The sequence below is a fragment of the Leopardus geoffroyi genome, chromosome A2, assembly GCF_018350155.1.
Source record: "Leopardus geoffroyi isolate Oge1 chromosome A2, O.geoffroyi_Oge1_pat1.0, whole genome shotgun sequence".
NCBI classification, from domain to species: Eukaryota; Metazoa; Chordata; class Mammalia; order Carnivora; family Felidae; genus Leopardus; species Leopardus geoffroyi.
The window spans coordinates 32,195,486-32,210,455 of NC_059331.1; the positions used below are offsets into that span (position 1 = coordinate 32,195,486).

The 14,970-nt window shown below is 49.6% G+C and overlaps 1 protein-coding gene across 3 annotated transcripts in view; it reads right to left on the reverse strand.

The window, feature by feature from the left end:
- Nucleotides 1–13,635, reverse strand: part of ADAMTS9 (ADAM metallopeptidase with thrombospondin type 1 motif 9) — a 162,711-nt gene extending 149,076 nt beyond the window's left edge. For 2 of the 3 annotated variants that reach the window (XM_045493434.1, XM_045493432.1), the window contains exons 1-3: nucleotides 13,401–13,635; nucleotides 12,344–12,756; nucleotides 7,308–7,470 (exon numbers count right to left, since the gene is read on the reverse strand). In XM_045493434.1, coding sequence (XP_045349390.1) covers nucleotides 7,308–7,470; nucleotides 12,344–12,756; nucleotides 13,401–13,515 — 691 coding nt within the window. In that variant the 5' untranslated portion in view covers nucleotides 13,516–13,635. The remainder of the gene's footprint in view (nucleotides 1–7,307; nucleotides 7,471–12,343; nucleotides 12,757–13,400) is intronic. The other variant, XM_045493433.1, reaches the window with a different exon arrangement.
- Nucleotides 13,636–14,970: the final 1,335 nt, after the last annotated feature.

A 14,970-nucleotide genomic window follows, 5' to 3' on the forward strand; every position in this document is an offset into this window, starting at 1 on the left:
TAAAGATTCAAACAGCCCTGTGTTTGAGGGCTGTTTCCCTTACACAGTGCGCACAAGTTCATTGACCGCTTGGAGTTCAGCTTTCTTATTTGTAAAAGGGAATAACTGAGGCATCTTCCTTGCAGGGAGCTGTTGTTGCAGGACTAACTGAAAGAACCCACGGTGTGCCCAGCACAAGGCTCCTTGACTGTTGCCCATTCTTACATTCACAGGCCGAACAGCCCAAAGAAAGGATGTGAAGATACAGAGAGTGTGTGGGAAGACGAAGGCAGGCCGGCTTCTCACAGAAGTAACTAATTAGCCAACAACCACTGACCTGCTTGAGCCCGGGCAGGAGCGTGAGGTCAGCCAACGCTTCTGTCGCATCCTGGAACCCTCAAGCTGTCCCAGAATTGTTTACCTAAAGCCCCCCTTGGAGGTCTGCCCTTAGCTCTGTCTCTCACTCCATTTGGGGCCAACTCTCACGGCAGCTAATCTAATCAGCTAATCTATGCTAAATTATTAATGGGATCCCAGAGGTTAATGAGTAACAAGGATACTCTCCAACAGAGGCAAGCTGCAGACCAAGGCCTCAGCGAGTCATTAGAGTCTCGGTGGGAATTCCGGGCATCAGGCAGCCCTCCTCCAATCCTATCAAATTATAGGCAAGCATGTTAAAAATCATGCCAGCAAAAGTAATCCATATCCGAATGCAAACGAATCAACAAAGGACAGAGCAAAAAACCCTCCAAGTACACCAGCACAAAATGGTTGTAGGCATTGGTGTGTTTTCAAGTTTTGTGTCCTTGGGCGAGCCCACTGGATGCACTTCTCTGTGTCCCCATCGTGCCAGGTGCACCACGGAGGTCGAGGTAAGGATTAAATTACACAATCCATGTAAAGCACTTGGAACAGTGCCTGCCACACAATACATGCTCAACAGATGTCAGCCGTTGTTGATATCATTTGGACTTGTATATTCAATGGAGTTAGGCCCACAGTGCAGCACAGTGGAATTAGATCTGGGTTCAAATGTCAGGCCCACTTCCCACTAGCTGTGTGAATTTGCACAAGCGGTCCGGCCTCTCTGAGCTGTAATTTTCTCAAAAGTAAAATAAGGATAATAATACCTACCCTATAGGGTTGATGAACAGATTTCAAGTGCTAACACATGGAATGTGGGTAGCACACATAAAGCCCTAACAAAGGATGTCTTGAACCATCATCTTGTATTTTCCAGCGTTTTTGACTGCACCCTTGGGAGTCAAACCAACAGGTGACCAGGCATTCTAGGGGACAGAGTCTCCAGTGCCTCATGGAGACTAAGCCATGGTAATCCCTGGGTATGTCCAACAGGCGCAAGGCAGTTTAGCTGGGTTGAGATGGAGCCTCAGCTTTGATCGGTCCCGATGTCCCAAGGAAGTAGACACAAGGCAGGATTTTCATCTGTCTGGCTACTGAGACTGTCTCATTCAAAAAAAAAAAAAAAAAAATGCATGGGATCATGGCTTGGCTGTTGATATCTGGTGACAAATGCCACGGGGCTACAAAACAATTACATGCCAGTATCCTCATTTCTCTTTTAACTGTATCTTCTGATTATAAAATGACTATAGAATTATCTCAGAAATACAGGTATTTAAAATAAAAAGACAAATGTTGCCTATGTTCCTGTCAACCACAAACAATCCCTTTTTAATATTTTGGCACATACCAGGGGCACCTGGGTGGCTCAGTCAGTTAAGCATCCCACTTCGGCTCAGGTCCTGATCTCATGGTGAGTTCGAGCCCCGCGTTGGGCTCTGTGCTGACAGCTCAGAGCCTGGAGCCTGCTTCGGATTCTGTGTCTCCCTCTCTCTCTCTGTCTCTTCCCCACTCACCCACTGTCTCTCTCTCTCTCTCTCTCTCAAAGATAAGTAAACATTAAAAAAAATTTCTGTGCATACTGCTTCAGATTTTTCTCAATACACACATATACCACCACACTGTTGCCATTTTAAAAAAATGAGATCATACCATACCTACTAACTTATTATCTGCTTGTTCACTATATGTATATACATATATATATATACATATATACATACATATATATACATATACATATATACATACATATATATACATATATAAACATAGATACACATACATATATATATACCTATACACATACATATATGTGTGTGTGTGTATTTGTTAACATAAATCTGTATGCTTATTTTTGATGGCTGCATAGGAATCCATGAAATGTATACCTCACAAATATTTGATCTATCCTCCGACTGAGAGGCACCTAGGGTTTTCCATCCTGCTGCTATAATAAACAACACCATACTAAGTATTCTCCCACAAACATCCATACACAATTGTCCAACTGTTTCCTTAGAAGTGGCATCGATGGGTCAACGAGTATATAATTCTTAAATGCCTTACATAAAACAAAACAAAAGCAGGCTTGCCGAGATGGGAGGGCGAGAGAGGTATTCTAATAACGGAAAAACACTGTCGTTTAGGCCCAGGCAAACAAAACAGCCTAGTGTCGGCCTTCTCCCCCGCCTTTCTCTCTCTCTCATCTACCAGGAAGCACGTCTGTCTCACTGATAAGAGCAACTAAATCCTCTTGTGCAAAATTCAGAGTCAAACGCAGAGTGTCCGTGAGACAGAACTTGGGGTTTCATCTGGAAAAGCCACGTGAAGGATCAGCAGGAAGCGGCTTGTAAAAGGCAATAAGCTCCTGAATGGCTCCCCTGAGCTTGCCACTTGGGCCCCCTGGTGTGTGGGGGCACACAGGCCGTCAGCTCGATGAACCCTACTGAGGACCCGCTGCGTAGGGGACCCTGAAATGACAAGGGCATGCCACAGGAAGGAGAAGATGCCCACAGAAGATGCCATTTGGAAGCCTGAGCAATTTACAAACAGGATGACAATCACAGATAAATGCAGACACACTCAACTGGCCCAAACGTATACACACAGACATAACCAATGATGCCAAAACAGAGACATTCTCGCGAGGGCAGCCACCGGGCAGAGAGGAACTTGCAAGAGAGGAGTTTTTACAAGGCTGCATTAGGTACAGAAAAAAAAGAAGCTGAGAGAAAGGGCTCTCGGCCCCACCACTTGCTGGCAGGGTGACCTTGGGCAAGTCCCATAAGCCCTTTATGACCTGGTTACCAAGAAGCTCTAAGCTTAATCACAGGAACCCGATTAGCTCTGGGTTTTGGTATTTTGAGTTTTCCTTTTCTTGCTGTGTTGTTTCAATTTCTATTTTCACGATTCTTCTTTCTAGCCCACCATTCAGTGATTGCCTACCATCTGCTAAACACTGTCCTGGGAGCTTTCATTATTTCATACTCATTTAGTCCTAACTACACCCTTGAAAGGTATGTGTTATTCTTACTTTATGCTCTAAATATGCTGGAGGTCAAACGGCTGACTGGAATAAAGATGGTTCCTGGTTTTATCCTCATGGCACAGCGGGGTTAGTAAATACGTTAAGGCTGAATGCACACATGAATGAATAAATTAAGTTGTTGACTCCCATCTGAACCCATGAAATTTTCACTACATAAGACTCCCTTCTGCACGTGTCTTTTTAACATAATTTATCTCAGAATCTGTTCCTTGAAAATCAGATATACATCAAGAATCAGAAATGAACAGGACTCACAATCCAGCTGTAGGGAGCAGTGTGACAGTCACAGTTCCTGGCCCTGGGCAGACTCCCAGCAGCCAGCAACTAAAGGGTTAGCGCCCAGCTCAGCAGGGGACTTCCAGGAGCCTGCTCCAAGGCTAGGGCTATCTTAAATTCTGAGGGGCTGGTGTTGAATGTATAGAGTATCACTCCTAGAAATAAGTAACTTAACATCCCAGGACTACAGTTTACTCATCTGTACAGAATATTCGTTTGTTGGCCTAGAGCTAACAATTTAAATTTTCCTCCAGAAAATCTTCTGTCATCCTAAGAGAACAACTAGAAAGCAGTGATGAAGAACACCAAGGGTGCCTGGGGGGCTCAGTTGGTTGAGCATCCGACTTCAGCTCAGGTCATGAGCTCAAGGTTCATGAGTTTGAGCCCCATGTCGGGCTCTCTGCTGTCACAGAGCCTGCTTCAGATCCTGTCTCTGTCTTTCTCTCTGCCCCTCCCTGGCTTGCACGCACCTCTCCCCCACCGGCACGAGCGCTCTCTCACCCCTTCCCAAAACTAGACACTAAAGTGGGTCACCATGAAAACAAAACAGAACAAAAGAACCCCAAGTCCAAAAGCAAGTGGCAAGCAATGGATAGTGGTTATTGCCTTAAATCCCACGTTAGCACGAACTCTCACGTTTATCTGAACTTCTGGGTCCCGTAGAGCACTTGGTAAATCCCAGGTTTCTTGCTCCTTCTCACCAGCCCGAGACAGAGGTTGGTTTTATTGTTGTTGCTGTTGTTTTAAAGAATCTGCGTTTGTTTGAGGTTCCCAGGATACTTCTACAGTTTACTCTGGGCTACCAACCACTGCTCTGGGGAGAAATCCCTACAGGTGAATGGATTGATACTGGTAGAGGATATTTTCTGCTCCGACCAGAGAGGCTTCTCCCACCCTCCACCTACTTTCACTCCCTGTGCACAGGCTACCTGGTTTTGAAGGTTTCCAAGACCTGCCACTCTGTTCCTCTAATGGCTGCTGGTGAATTGTGCCATATTCCAAAGTTCTCTCCAACTATTCTGAGCCTCATGCATCTGTATTCAAACAAGGGTTGCAGAAGCAGCTGGAAGAGAGAAACCAGAATGGCAGCAACCAGTCCAGCAGCAACATTTGGAAGAGCCGATCAAACTGCTGGGCTCCTGATTCATCAGGAGTGAAGGAAAGGCAGCCATATTGGTCCCTGGCAAGGACAAACCAGAAGGAACACTAAGTTGGCACCAGTGATTTGGATGGTGGCACACAGAGGCCGCCAAACCAATAATGACTAGAACGCAAATAACTCCTGTGAAAACTTGAGGCATCTTCTCTTGTCCTCAATCTGTACCTTTCGAGAGTCCCCTGTTCTGTTTTCAACAGGACTTGACAATGACTCGTCCTCTAACCCAGGAAACCAAATGTCTGTTGACTCAGGTAATTAACTTTTAAAAAACAAACTCTGAGGGTTTTCTGAATGAGAGCGTCAAGTAAGACTTCTCTCTCTGTCACAGCCAACACGCGCACGCGCACACACACACACACACACACACACACACACGTATACAGACAAAATGGGTCACGGGATAAGACAGACATGGGCTGTCATGATGAAGTAGCTGTGAGACCTGACCCAAGTTGCTTGTCTCTGCTTCTCTGCCAGGTACAATGGGGGTAAGAATGGCACCCGCCTCATAGGGTTGTGGTAAGGATTCAGGGAAGTTGTGAAGGGAAAGGGCTTTGCACAATGCCAGTGCAGAATAGGACCTTCATAGCCGGAAGGCTTTTGTTTGTTGGTTTTGTTTTGTTTTGTTTTAAATCTTGGTTTGCTGTCACTTTAGGGCAGAAGAATGTCACCAGGTGCCACTGTTCAATAAACTGATCAATGAACATACCAGTTGGGTATCTTTCGAACATATATTAGTAAGATAAAAGGGGAGGAATCACATCTTTCCTCTCTATCACACGCTATATATAGGTTTGTACACATATATAAGATGAACACTTGCTAATTCTGATATGGGAAGTCAAGAAGCAAAGGACACTGTTCTTACGAGCGTGGTCCAAACAACGGGACAACGTCTTGCCGCTAAAGTTAATGGCAGCCAGGAAGAGCGCAAGTTGCTGGCACTATTGTTTCTGAGCACACCGCTCCTTCCACCGGCTCTCCCTCGCCCTGACTCTCCAGTGAGTCTAATTGACATGATATTTCACTTATATTCCATTTAGCCCTGGCAGTGGGAACACGGTGCGACATGAGCTACCACACCACACAACTTGTGACTTGACTACTCCAGGTCATAAGGAGCCAATGTTATCTTTCACTGAAAGATTTCACTTTAGAAATCACAATTCCAGGACGCAATAGGATACCACCGTGTCACAGCGGAAGAACCTGATACAGATATAGGATGAGATAAGGACTCACTTGGGAAGCATTTTGGGAACCCCCTGCCGGTTTTGAGCTCTATTTCAGAGATGCCAGAAAGACCCTGGGAAGTTATATAATTTGGAGAAGCAACTTTTAAAAAATAAAGAAGAGGAAGAAGGATAAAGTTTTAGAAACAGAAAGTCGGAAGAACAACAACAACAAAAAGTATTTTAACAAACATCCTAAAACAGGATCAAACTGAAGGACGATCTTTTTTTATTTTTTAATTTTTTTTTAACGTTTATTTATTTTTGAGACAGAGAGAGACAGAGGATGAACAGGGGAGGGTCAGAGAGAGAGGGAGACACAGAATCTGAAACAGGCTCCAGGCTGTGAGTGGTTAGCACAGAGCCCGACGCGGGGCTCGAACTCACGGACCGCGAGATCATGACCTGAGCCGAAGTCGGACGCTTAACCGACTGAGCCACCCAGGCGCCCCTGAAGGACGATCTTTAGTGATAAGCTGAGAAAGTGACCAGGCTTCAAAGGGGGTGAAGAGTTGCCTCATGGCTAGAGACTGAGCAACACACACAGCATAAGTATTTCAAGGTGCCCAGAATGACACATGTCTGACAATGGCCAGGCACATTAGCGCAAAGCCTCAAGGAAACTGTCCAGCATGGGCAGGAGTCTAGGGGTGGGCATATACGCATTTGACGCAAACCCAGAAATGCCATCTACACTTCCATTTGCTTATTTCCCAAAGTCACAGAGCAACGGCGAAAACCGAAGTTGATGGGAAAAATTCCTATAAACACACAGAGGTTTTTCGGAGTTCCATTTGTGAGACTTTTTCACTTTTTCATAACCCTACATGGTTAGAAAAAAAACAAAACCAAATCCCTCATGAACAGAAAACACCAGAACACCCGGGAAACATGAGCGATGGCTGATTGAGAATATGGCCGCAAGAGCCTGAAGACGTTACTAACGCTTGATCCTAAAAATCAGCAACTTCAACGAGAGGCAGCTTTGCCCAGAGAGAGCTTGAAGCTAGTTGAGCTTGTACCCGAACTTGGTGAGTTCCCAGCTGTGCTACCTTGGACAAGTTACTAAACCTCTTTTCAGCTTCCACACCTGTGCCATGGGGCTACACGTACCTCGCTTGAAGACTGAATCCAAGACAACATATGTGGTAGCACTTTGCAGCCTGTCAAAGAGCTACGTGTTTGTAATGTGGCCACTAACCCATCTCGCAGAGCTGGGATCTCTGCTTAAGCGACAAGGAAATACCTGAGGTGTCACACGCCTGCCTTCCTGTTGAGGGCTCTCTGTGCAGGATGCTGTGCCTATAGATAATGTGGGGTTTGTTTTGCTCCTCTTCGTCTTCTTGTTCGTCAATGGACAGCAGTGGTTCAATAAAATAATCCCCATCATGGGACCGGAATGTGCCCAGCTGCAAATGAAGAGAGGGGAGAGGTTGATTTAATATAACTCAACCACAAGGAGGGAAAAAAAAGGAACATTGTCAAGTAGACAAGGTGCCGTTTCACCCAATCCCTTCCCCATGAGGGCTGCTTGAATGGAATTTGCTGCCGACATATTTGGAGAAGCAGTTTATTTTCAATCCACCAGGCCAGGTCTGTACCTTCTTGACTTGACTCTATTGCAACTGCTATCCAAATCTGTTTCTAAGAAATCCTTCCCTGGTGCTCAAATTCTCATCACACTCACTTTTAAAGGAAAGAGAGCATTGTTCTTTGTGTTAAGATAGCCCGGAAACTTAGGGAAAAGTGTGAGCTTCCCAGGGAAAAGCTGACCTGTGGAGGCCTTATCATTAATTCAAATTCAGAGAGCATATACTGATTATAGGCACTCCACGTGGCGCTGCCTGTGACATTGGCACATGAGCGTCTCTGCACCCCCTCCCTGTGCAATAGGGAGTGATGCCTGGAGTCAGGATGCCTTAGGTTCCCAACGCTGCCACTCACCCATCCACCCTGGGCAAGTTCCTTAATCGCTCTGAGTTTCAGCTTCCTTGTTCATCAATTGGTGATAAAAATACATACTGTAAAGCCTTACTGTGCAGAATAAATGGGATAATGCATGGAAAGTGCTTAGCAAAAGGACCCTTTGTAAGGAACTGTAACACCTTAGTGGCTTTTTGTGTTGCTGTGTTAGCCTCTAACTGCCAGGACAGAATGTGTGTGGGGCACCTGGGTGGCTCAGTCCCTTGAGCGTCTAACTCTTGGTTTCAGCTCAGGTCATGATCTCTCAGTTCAGGAGTTCGAGCCTTGTGTGGGGCTCTGTGCTAACAGCTCAGAGTCTCGAGCCGGCTTCGGATTCTGTGTCTCCCTCTCTCTCTCTCCCTGTTCCCCACTCATTCTCTCTCTCTCTCTCTCTCTCTCCCTCTCTCAAAAAAATAAACATTAAAAATATATATAAACAACTCTTGTGTTCTTTGAGCACACAGCAGGAAGCTTACTATAACACGTGAAACCTACCAGAGACAGGTCATAAAGACTAGGAAAGAACTTGGGAGCTCATGTGATCTGACACCTTTGATTAGAAAAGAGGAGATGAAGGCCCAGAGGGAGGAAGTGACTTGTCTAAAGTCCCTCTTCAGTGATACAGAAGCTGCTGAATCATGCTTCAGGTTGAATCTTAATAGTGTCCAATGCTGAATCTAGAACTCAGGAATTTGGATTTTAGTCCAGTACCTTTTTGGAAAGAACTTTGAGGGGTGTCTGGGTGGCTCAGTCAGTTAAGTGTCCGACTCTTGATTTTGGCTCAGGTCACAGTCTCACATGATCTGGTGAGATTGAGCCCTGCCTTGGACTTTGTGCTGACAGCACGGAGCCTGCTTGGGATTCTCTCTCTCTCTCTCTCTCTCTCTCTCTCTCTCTCCGTCTCTCTCTGCTCCTCACCCACTTGTACCTTGTCTCTCTTAAAATAAATAAACTTTAGTAAAAAAAAAAAAGAATTTTGAAAGTTTTTTTAGGAACAGAGATTCAGTCTCTGGCCCATGGTTAGGAGCATGGGTCAGAAAGATAAGGTGGGAACCCCAACTCTGTCACTTAGTAGGTAGGAGACCTCGGGCAAGCCTCCAACTCTCAAAGCCTCAGTGTCCTTCCTCATCTGTAAAATTGGTTGTTTTCAGAACTGGGCTGTTATGAGGATTTGGATGGGATGAGATGATGCATACAAAAAGTACTTATTACAGTGCAAGACACATAAGAGTCCAATAAATGTCATCCTTACGAGGTCAAATTAATTTTGTTGTCGATTCAGAGAAGAATGTTTGATCAAAGAGTAGTCCTTTCTTGGTTAAAGTGACCATTTATTCAAACATACGTACCAAGTACCTACAATATACAAGGCTCCAACAGGGGAGAGAAAGGCACCGATGTTGTCCCTGCTGTGAAGGAGGAAGGGATAGATCATGTGCACCAAGAACCACAACACAAGAGAGAGCATACTCGGCATCATAAGAGAGGTACAGATAAGTGTGTGTGCAGGTGAAGAGGGAAAGAGAACAGTGGCTGAAGGACAAGGTTTCCCGGGGAAGAAGCTATGTAAGTTACTTTAAAAGAAGGGTAGGATTTGAGCATGTGATGCTGGGGGACATGACCGAGTAAACCCAGAGACCCAAAGGCAATGACGTAGGACTGGGGTGGGAGAGAAACTCTGAGAAAATCTGCAAAAGCTGATTGCCCGATACCCAGAATTTGTGGAGGAAAGCGTGAGAGATGAGCCTGGCGGGTAGATGTGCAAGGCATGAGGAGGGATGCCGCAAATGGTCTCAAGTGTCAGATGATGGAATCAGTAGTTGTTCACTAAGCAATGGGGAGCTATGTAGAGTGAGTGAACAGAGGAGTAATGTGATCTTATACCTAGTCACCCTTAATCTGTTAGCGGTGTTTGGCAGGGATTAGAGAGGGAAGACTGGAGGAGGAGAGACCACATGGAAATATTTCTGAGACAACAGTCCTAAATGAGAGAGGGGCAGAGAAGTGAAGGAGGTCTAGAATTAGGGTAGGGCCTGTTCAGACCAGTGAGAGACACATCTGAGATGGAATTCAGGAAAACTGATAACCGACTGGTAGGGTGTGTGTGTGTGTGTGTGTGTGGTGTGTTCCGGGTTGAGGGGAGGGGGAGTAGATTGGCGTGGTTCATTCTAAAGAGTGAAAGAATTCCCGGGTGGAAATATTTCCACTAGGAACGCCATGATACTTCCGGCGCAGAAACGGTAATGGGAAGTCTTGGGAGGAAAGATAAATTCGAGAAGGGAGACAGAGGGATGAGGTTTTTGGAGCTAGGTTAATCACTGAAAGAAACAGCCAGTGCACCTATCCTTAAGATGTGTTCTGGACCTTTCCCTCCCCAGAGAGGCAGACTGCAAATTAAATGCAATATGCATGGGTTTGTCACGGTCTATACAATCATTCTAAAGTCCCAGCCAGTCCTCAGTTCCCTAAGAGAGTTACCACTTGCCGTTCTACGTGCGAGATACCACCTAAAATTGGCCACAGAAATTAAGGTCCTGCGCAGCAAAGTATTTATACAACTGCTGGGGCCACTCCGCGGGGTGTGGAGGCGGAGAGGGAGGAGGAGTGAAGGTTGTTTACAAACTTTACGTACATACTCAGCACCATTCGTAAAGTTCTGGAATTGGTGTTTACAACCTTCGGATCTAAGGGTGTTCTGATGACCTGGGTTCCAGTGCCTGGTTTATGCCCACCCCAGCCATAACCTTCGGCAGAATGGAAGGATTCCTGCGCTTTGGCCCTAGGTCTTGGGGCGGCGATGACTCACGGCAGCACCCCTTACCCCCCCCGCGCGTCAAACTGCCGTCTCCGCCCACCCCCAAACAATCTCAACAACGAGCCGAGCCGCAGCTCCTGGCGCTTTGCTGGGGGCTGGAGGGGCTCATCGCTGTGCTCGTATCCCAGCAGGCTAAAACCTTCCCAGTCCTAGTCTTCAAGCTTGCCTCGTTCCCCCACCGGACCTTTCCGTTGAGCAGTGGAGACAGATGCGACATCCCAACCGGGGACGCAGGATCCACCAACGACAGCGCTCGGCAGGGGCAGCCAAGTGGCCCGGTAAGTTACCCGTGCTCCCCTTAGAAAAGGTGATGGGGAATGTGGGTCCTCAGGGGAAGAGTAAACGCATCATGGGGGGGGGGGGGAGCAGTGCGCACAACGCCTTGCGCTGGGAGAGCCTGACCCGGGAAAGTTTCTGCGTCACACGCGCGTGTTAGGAACGCACATCGTTTGGGAAAGCCAAGGATCACTTTCGCTGGGGTCAGAACTTTAGAGCATGTCTTCAAATGTGCTGGGGAAGAAAGCGAATGCCTTATCGGACCAACTGGAGAGCAAGTGGGGAGGGGAGGGGAGGTCAAAAGGGGGTCGAGGCACCCTTTCGGAAACCCTGCTAAGTGCGTATTTTGCAGGGCAGGGAGGTGGCCGCCCCGCGCCTTCTCGCTCTCCTTCTGTAGGGGAAACGTGCGTTGTAGGCTCCGTCTCTCGACTCTCTGGAACCCGTATGGGTGGCAGAAAACCCAAAAGAACCCAACTCTCGTCCGGGCAGCCTCTGCGGGCTCTCTCCCACTATTTCTGTTTCTTAGGGGCTACCCCGCCAGCAGGGTGCAGAGTCGGACTGCGCCACACCCCCACTCCGAGTTTTACCCTAATTCAAAGCGTCCGGGGCAGGCTCCGCCCTCTTCCCCGCCTCCGGAGTCCTTGGCCCACCCTTCCGTTCCTGGGACGGACCTGTTCCCTGTCAATCCTGTTCAGCCTCAGGGTTCCTGGCGCGTGAAAAGAGGCCCAGAGAGATCGCGGGGACTCTAGATTACGCACCGCCCTCCACGACACACAGAAGGAACTCCCCATACCCGAGGCTGGGGATCCTCAGCCCACACCCCTGACTCGAGACGCGCCAATAAGGAGTCGGGTCCTGCCTGCGCTCAGCTGCTCCGCTCCTGGGCGGCTGTGTTTGCTACAAGGAAGGGCAGGCAACTCTGGAGTTTGGAAACCGACTTCCAAGCCGCCTGCTAGCGCTGGGCAAGGAGCAGCGGAGCTCGGTTCGGACTCTAGAAAGCTCCAAAACACACGGAACCCCTGGGAGCGGATGCGTGCGCTCCTCTCCAGTGTAAGCGCACGCACTGGGCTAGTCATCCAAACCGCTGGATGCAAACTAGTTTCCAGCGGGTATTCAGAGCCAGACTGGAAACTCGGCGCAGTGAGGGTCTTAGAAGAGAGAGCAGTGAAGTCTTCCAGAAACTTGTGAAGAGGCGGGAGGGGAGGGGAGAGGAGCGGGCACCAACTCACCATTCCTGAGCAGAGGCTGATGACCGCCGTGTGCTGGGACTTGGTAGACTTGGTATTGACATGGCCTTTGTAGAAGCAGTGCTTGAGTTCCGCTTCCTCCTCAGAATAAAACTTTGTCTGGTTCTCCCCGGGCGTCCCGAGAAGGGTGACAGTGAACAGTGGAGCGATAAATCCGGAATGGGCGGAGAGATTAAATAGAAATTGCTGGCCGAAGGCAGAGAGGCGGTAATGCTCCTGGTCGGAGGTAGAGGAGGAGGGGGAAGACGAGGCAGAGGCCGGCCAGGGGTCAGAGGCAGCGTTAATGCTCCGGCGCCTCCTTTTGAAGTGCACGTTCGTAGAAACGGGTTCTCCGAGAGCGTTCACTCGGATGGGAGACGCGATTTCGTATTCGCTCAGGGTCTCTAATAATTTCACTGCAGGGAGAAGCAGAGACACATGAAGCAATAATTCAATTTTCCGCAAACCAATTTCCCGCAAGTTTTAGTTTAAACATGAAGGGGGCTTTGTCCCGGGTTATTTTCCAGCAGTTATTTATTTATTTATTTATTTATTTATTTATTTATTTATTTTTGCCCATTTGAGCCCACGCCTTCACCCTCAGCCAGTGCACAAATATTTGCTGAGCACCTACTATGTGCCAGGAATAGCCAGGAACTGTGCTCGACGCTGAGGCTACACCATTTGGAGTCAGACAGCGAACAAGTCAAAATACATGAGATACATTTCGTATTCTGACAAATATTCTGAATAAAATAAAACAAGTCAGTATCTGCTACCCCCAGTTACTAAGTAACTATAGTTTGGGCCCTGGAGGTGGGGAAGGGGAAAGATCAAACTGCCAGCAAAGCGGGGTGGGGGAGACCAAGTCTACTCTACAGTGGCTCTCTCTAGAAATTGGCTGGGAATGACCTAAAGAAGGGAGAGGCGGCAAAGCCGGAGATAATTCTTTCTAGGAAAAAGAGAGAGGCCCTCCGCTGCGGGGTGCCCGCTGTCGGGCGCAGACGCTGGGGAGGTGGCGACTGGGGCGGAGGGGTCGCGATGGCCGGAGTCTCATTACCTTGCCTCGGGTGCAGCCTGTCCTTGCGCACGGCCGCCGCGGCGTCTGGGCTCCCCATCTCGGCCAGGTCCCGCACCAGGAACGTTAGCAGTGTGGCCCAGGATACAAACTGCATGGTGCTTCCCACCCCTCCCCTGTTGCTCCCACCCCCCTCCCTCCTGCCCTCCCTGGCTGCGGCGGCGACGCGAGGCAGCGGCCGCGGTGAGCCCGCGGAGCCTGGCGCCCGCCGCCAACTTTTGACTTTAGGAGTCGCTGAGGTCTCGCCGCGAGGGTCCCGTCTGCGCTCGGCTGAGCAACGCCGCCGCCTGCCGAGAGCTGAGCCGCTCGGGCCGCAGGAGGAGCCGGAGGAGCAGCAAGAGGAGGAGGACTGGGGCTCGACTGCTCGGCCGCATAATGTCCAAGGAGCGGGCAGGAGAAGGCGCGGAACGTGCGCTCCGAGGCGCGCCGGGCGCCCTTTGCTGGCGGTGATAGCGGAGCTGCTTCTTGAATGGGGGGCTGGGGGGGCGGGGGCGGGGGGGCCGCGGGTCCTCCGCCGCTCAAGTACCCCGGGTGCCCGCCTCTAAGAGGAGAGGGGAGGGGAAAGCGCAGCGAGCGGGGACCGCCTCCTTCCAGACGGAGGAGTCCCCTCCTCGGCCGGCCCGTGCGAGTCTCGCGGCCGGCCTCGGGCTGCAGGAGGCGGAGGCCGGAGGCGCCGGGAGCTCGCGGCCAGCGGCTCGCGCTCCCCGCCGCCTCGCGGGCATCAGCTTTGCTGAGACTCCCTGCCCTGGGGCCGGAGAGCACAGAAAGTTCTCTCCCTTTCCAGGCGCTCTCGGTTTCTCGACCCCTCTCCTGTTTCTGCTCCATTTCTGCCTTCAGAAGCTCTGTTTTCTCTTCCTCGCCCTGGCCTCTGCTGCGCCGGCTCTGTGCCCGGTTCTCCCGCGGTGCCCCAGTTTCCCCTATTTCTCCCTTCCGCCTCCGTGTCTTTACAACAGCCGTCTCCCTCTTCTCTCGTCTCCTCCTTGGGAATTTCTGTCCCCCATCTAGCCCATTCTTTGGGTTTCTTACAAGTGAAAGTGGCCGCGAGCAGGAGCGCCCGGCCCTCCTACAGTCTCTCACTAGGGACTAAATGTGGCATCTGAGCTCCACTCTCGGTTTAATCGCCCTAAGTCAAGAGTTTCAGAGATTCTTAAGATTCAGAGGTTCTTAATCTGGCAGTTGGGGGTGTGTTTCAGATCCCCGTCCTTTCGAAAGTTTTGCAAAGCTTTCAAGCCCTTTCCGCGCCCCCCGCCCCCAATCTCTGCCCCCATCCGGAGAGGGTCCACCGTGTTTTGTAGGTCCCCGGCCCAAAAAAGGTTAAGAATTGCTCTTGGCCGCGAGAGGGGGCGGGGACTTTGGTGCCCAGACTGCCCCTAGGTTTAGAGATAGAGGGGAGAGGACAGTAGGGGGTGGAGTGCCCAGGGAGAGTCCTGGACCCGCGCAGGGGACGGGGCACGGGGGGACGGGGCACGGGGCGGGGAGTGGGAAGCACCAGTCTGGGGAGGGATTTCTCAATCATTTCTCCTTCACTTTGGCCAAAGACAAGGAGGAGATG